Below are 5,190 nucleotides of genomic sequence, written 5' to 3'. Positions count from 1 at the left end.
TCCGACAGTGCGGCGCTCCCTCAGCACTGACCCTCCGACAGTGCGGCACTCCCTCAGCACTGACCCTCCGACAGTGTTTGTGTGAGTGTTTGTGTTAATATATGGGTATATGTGTGTGTTTTTGAGTGTGGTTGTGTGTATGGATGTGTGTGAGTGTAAGAGTGATTGTGTGACTGTGAGTAAGTGTGTGTGTATGAGTGTGTGTGTGTATGTGGGTGTGTATGCGCGAGTCTGACTGTGTGTGTGCGTCTGTGTGTGTGTGTGTGAGTATGAGTGGGTGTGTATATGTGGGTGTGAGCATATGTATGTCAGAGTGTGGGAGTGTGTGTGTGTCCATGCATGTGAGAAAGAGTGTATGTGAGTGAGTGTGTGAGAGAGACAGTATGTGTATGTGTTGGTTTTAGTGAGTGAGTGTGATTACACGTGTATGTGTATGCATCAGAGAATGAGTGTGTGTCTGTGTCAATATATGAGTATATGTGTGTGTTTTTGAGTATGATTGTGTGTGTGAATGTGTGTGTGTAAAAATGACTGTGTGACTATGAAGTTGTGTGAGTGTGTTACGTGGGTGTTGTGTGCGCAGGTCTGAGTGTATGAATGTGAGTGTGTGAGTGTGAGTGTGAGTGAGTGTGTGTTATGTGTGTGTGTGTGTGTGTGTGAGTGTGAGTGTGTGTGGTATGACTAAGTGTGCGAGTGTGAGACACCGTTAATGCTCCTGCTGGGGCAGGTCCACCCAGGCCTGAGTGGGAGAGCGGTCAGGAAGTGGGCCAAGGGCCCAGACAGTCAGGCTTTACGTTGACCCTGTTTCTCTTTTCACAGCTACTGCCAAACCTGCTGAGCTCTCCAGCATTTTCGGTGTTAGAATTCCTGCAACCTTTTGCCTTGCTTGCTATGTTTTTAGCCATTTCCCCTCAGGGGTAAAAAAGGCCCAAGGCACTTCACAGGTGCAACAGTCAATTGGCACTGAGTCAGGATGAGGACAGGTGGCTAAAAGATTGGTGAAAGATGGAGACTGGTCCTCCTTTGACATTCAGTCTCTCCATCACTCAGTAGCAGCAGTGTGTACCATCTACAAGATGCACGGCAGAAATTCACCAAAGATCCTCAGACACACCTTCCAAACCCACGACCACTTCCATCTAGAAGGACAAGGGCAGCAGCTGCAAGGGAACACCACCCCCTGCAGGATGGGCTGGGAACTGTAGTCTCTTGAATGCTGGAGGCTGAGGAGTGACCTTATAGAGGTTTATAAAATCATGAGGGGCATGGATAGGGTGAATAGCCAAGGTCTTTTCCCCAGGGTAGGGGAGTCCAAAACTAGAGGGGCATTGGTTTAAGGTGAGAGGGGAGAGATTTAGAAGGGTCCTACAGAGCAAAGTTATTCATGCAGAGGGTGGCGCATGTATGGAATGAGCTGCCAGAGGAAGTGGTGGAGGCTGGTACAATTAAAAAGCATCTGGATGTGTCCATGAATAGGAAGGGTTTAGAAGGGTATGGGCCAAACGTAGGTAAGTGGGACTGGTTTAGTCTGGTCGGCATGGCCGAGTTGGGCCGAAGGGCCTGTTTCCGTGTTGTATGACTCTATGAGCCGCTCACCATCCTGACTTAGAAATATATCGGCCGTTCCTTCAATATTGCTGGGTCAAAATCCTGGAATTCCATCCTTGTGTGTCGCTGTGAATCAGGAGGTTAGGGAGGTGAGGGAGGTAGACAGAGGGATGGGGAGGGGGTACCCAGCAGCTGAGGGGAGGGCAGGTGTATAAAAGCTCTGGGGAACAGCACTGTACCTTGCTGCGGAACGGCTCTGGGAAGCCTCCGTGTGGAATGCCGATGTATCCCTGCAGGAACTCCACCAGTGACTGGGGGAAGGAGAGCTCTTCAGCGTCCTGCTCCACATCCTCCCGCGTCAGGTTGTTCTGCACCATGAACTGTGCCAGGTCACCAACAATCTTTGACGAGGGCGTTACCTACCGACAGACCGAGGAGATCCAGGGTGAGAGGGTGGAGGACCCTGACCAACATTGGTACCATCTTCCCCTCGTCACCAGACCGTCCGAGATGGGCAGCACTGGGGCTGTTTGTGCCTCTTTGTGACTCCCTTCTCACCATTGGGCGGGGGGTGGTGAGAGTGTCCATGCCCCCAGCTGGAAGGTGTAGGGGGGAGCTGACCCTGTGGTCAAAAAGGGTTAGGCCAATCTGGCAGCCCTCCCCTCCCCCTGCCCACTACAGGTGAGCGAGCCCAACGGGATTGGCTCCTTGAGTGAAGACTCATCGCTCCTAAAGGCTGTATTCCCAGAGGCTTCGTCACCATAAGATATAGGAGCAGAATTAGGCCATTCAGCCCATCAATTCCACTCCACCATTTGATCGTGGCTGTTATGTTTTTCTACCCCATTCTCCTGCCTTCTCCCCGCAACCCTTAACCCCCTTGCTAATCAGGAACCCATCTATCTCTGTCTTAAATACACTCATGAATTGGCCTCCACAGTTCTCTGCAGCAATATGTTCCACAGATGCACCCCCCATCTGGCTGAAGAAATTTCTCCTCATCTCAGTTCTAAAAGGTCTTCCCTTCACTCTGAGGCTGTGCCCTCAGGTCCTCCAACTCATCGAAACACCTTTTCCACACCCACTCTATCCAGGTGTCTCTGTATTCTGTAAGTTTCACTCTGATCCCGCCCCCTGATCCTTCTAAACCCCATCGAGTACAGACCCAGAGTCCTCAACCGCTCCTCATATGACAAGCCCTTCATCCTCAGGATCATTCTTGTAAACCTCCTCTGGACCTCCCTCCAAGGCCAGCACATCCTTCCTTAGATACGGGGCCCAAAACTGCTCACAATATTCTGAACCAATTGAACCTGCATCACACGGCCCTCTCAGAAACCTCCTTCCCACAGCCAGCCAGAAAACAGACGGACACGACATTCCCTGATTGGACAAGCCTCGGGTGTCACTCAAATGGCTTGTTTCCCATTCACCTCCACAACTGCACCCTCACCACCTTCTTCCCGCCACCCCCCACCACCCCCAGATCTTTATGAAAATTACCGGAGAAAGGGACCTCATCAAGAGCGACAAATTTCAAAAGGGAACAACAATTTCTACCGCAGGAGAACCTTGGAAATGGGGAGGGGAGGAAAGAATAGTTTTGTCCGTCATCAAATCAGAGCAGATTCTCTGATTGATGAGCCTCTGTTTCATCTTGCATCTGTAAATTGGTGTTCCCTTTGCAATTTGACACTTTTGCATGTCTCTCTCTCCCGTCTTTCTCAGTCCAATGCCCACGCTCTGCACCACCCGCATTCAGTAAACATGGCTAACGCCCATTCGAAGAAGCAATCGCTCGAACCGAAGCCTCCCTGGGTTTCGCACGCCCCCACCCCATCTCCCTGTGTCAGTATCCCCAGGGAGATTAATCTTCAATCCCTGGAGGAACCAGGGCAGGCCCGTTGGGTGGGTGGGAAGGGGAGAGAAGACGGGGGAGCTGGCTTCTGTCGCGACATACTGACCACCCACCCCCAACCCCGAGCTCTGGAAGGGTGGTCTCACCTTTATGAGGTCTCCGAGGAGTTTGTTGGCCTCAGTGTAGGCCTTCTTGACTGCCTTGAATTTGTTGCCCAGGCCCATGCTGTGGGCCTGAAAGTGCAGGTTGGTGTACTGACCCCCGGGAATCTCGTTCTCGTACACGTCGGCATTTCCCGACTTCATGGTGGCCGTGCAGTCAAACGGGGCATACAGCTGGCGTGTCATCTCCCAGTACTCATTGTAATCGTAGACATCCTGAAGCTCGATACCTTGGTGTAGGAGGTGGGGGGAGGGGGTGGGTGGGTGAAGGGCAGGGGGTGTAAATGAAAGATGGGCGTTAATGAGGCTGCAATCACCAGCCAAACACAACTCCTTTCCCGGGGCATGTCAATGGTTGGGGTGGGGTGAGGTGGTGGGGGTGGGGGAAAGTGGTGGAGTCATGGGATAGCATTCATCAGCATGGAGGAGGGTAAGAGCCAAGATTGGAAGAGGTTGGGTTTAGCGCTTGGAGCAGAAGGAAGGTGGTGAGTTGGTGCGATCAGAACCTGCCCCTTGAAAAGGTAAATTGTAATTGGATACCCAAAGGAAGGACTGCAAGGAAGTGGAGGAAGAATGGGGGACCTCGCTCCTCCGAAGCGCTGGCACTGACACAACAGACCGAATGGCCTACTCCTATCACATGGAATTCCTGGACCTCGGGGACAGAGGCAGGCTCTCCCCTACGTGGGTATGGAGACATTGGGAGCGGGCTTCGGGAGAGCGGTGCTGCGTCTTACTATGGGACTGGCCAGCAGAATCTGCCACCTGAAAACCCACCTGATCGCCATCAAATTCAGAACCGCACGGCTCTCGTTGCCGCAGTTGGGGGTCAAGAGAAATATCGAATAAGCGTGGGAGTGGAGTCTCTCTTCAGCGCACCCATGGCCTCTGAACACAGCAATGCCACGGGAGGGCTGCTAATACACATTCTATGGGACAGAGCCACTTGTATCACTCCACAACTGGTGGGACCGGGGTGGGGTGGGGGGGGGTGGGGTGGGGGGGGGGGGGGGGGAAAGGTGGTGGATTGGTGGTAAAATCAAGAAGGGTTGCTAATTCAAAGGCAAGGGTGAACAGTTTAGGGCCATGAGTTCAAATCCCATCAGGGAGACAGGACGTCTTCTCAAGGAAAACTTTGCAGATACATTGTGACACAGCTTTGGGTAAATTGGAACTTAACCCTGAGCACTTTGGCTCACAGGAAAAGACACTACCACCTCATCATAGACGCCTTACTCAGATCACGTGGAAATCTAGAATGGAAAGTTGCTCTCAGTTAAACCTGAAGATGTGACAGCAATTGGAAGTGAATCAGCTCATTGAGTCTGCTCGGCCATTCAACCAGATTATTTCCAACATCACTATTCCTGCTTTAGGCTGTTTAGTGCCACACGGACAGTACTGAGGGAGCACCGCACTGTCGGAGGGTCAGTGCTGAGGGAGCGCCGCACTGTCGGAGGGTCAATGCTGATGGAGCGCTGCACTGTCGGAGGTCAGTCCTGAGGGAGCACCGCACTGTCAGAGGGTCAGTAGTGAGGGAGCACCGCACTGTCGGAGGGTCAGTGCTGAGGGAGCGCCGCACTGTCGGAGGGTCAGTGCTGAGGGAGCGCCGCACTGTCGGAG

At 52.6% G+C, this 5,190-nt stretch overlaps 1 protein-coding gene across 1 annotated transcript in view; it reads right to left on the bottom strand.

The window, feature by feature from the left end:
- Positions 1-5,190, bottom strand: part of LOC109926285 (pyruvate carboxylase, mitochondrial-like) — a 66,303-nt gene that overhangs the window by 27,218 nt on the left and 33,895 nt on the right. The window contains exons 5-6 of the mRNA XM_048619612.1: positions 3,553-3,797; positions 1,788-1,967 (exon numbers count right to left, since the gene is read on the bottom strand). Coding sequence (XP_048475569.1) covers positions 1,788-1,967; positions 3,553-3,797 — 425 coding nt within the window. The remainder of the gene's footprint in view (positions 1-1,787; positions 1,968-3,552; positions 3,798-5,190) is intronic.

Source organism: Rhincodon typus, chromosome 43 (assembly GCF_021869965.1).
Source record: "Rhincodon typus isolate 14 chromosome 43, sRhiTyp1.1, whole genome shotgun sequence".
NCBI lineage: Eukaryota > Metazoa > Chordata > Chondrichthyes > Orectolobiformes > Rhincodontidae > Rhincodon > Rhincodon typus.
Note: the sequence above shows the minus strand (reverse complement) of the source record. Positions and strands in the feature narration are given on the sequence as shown.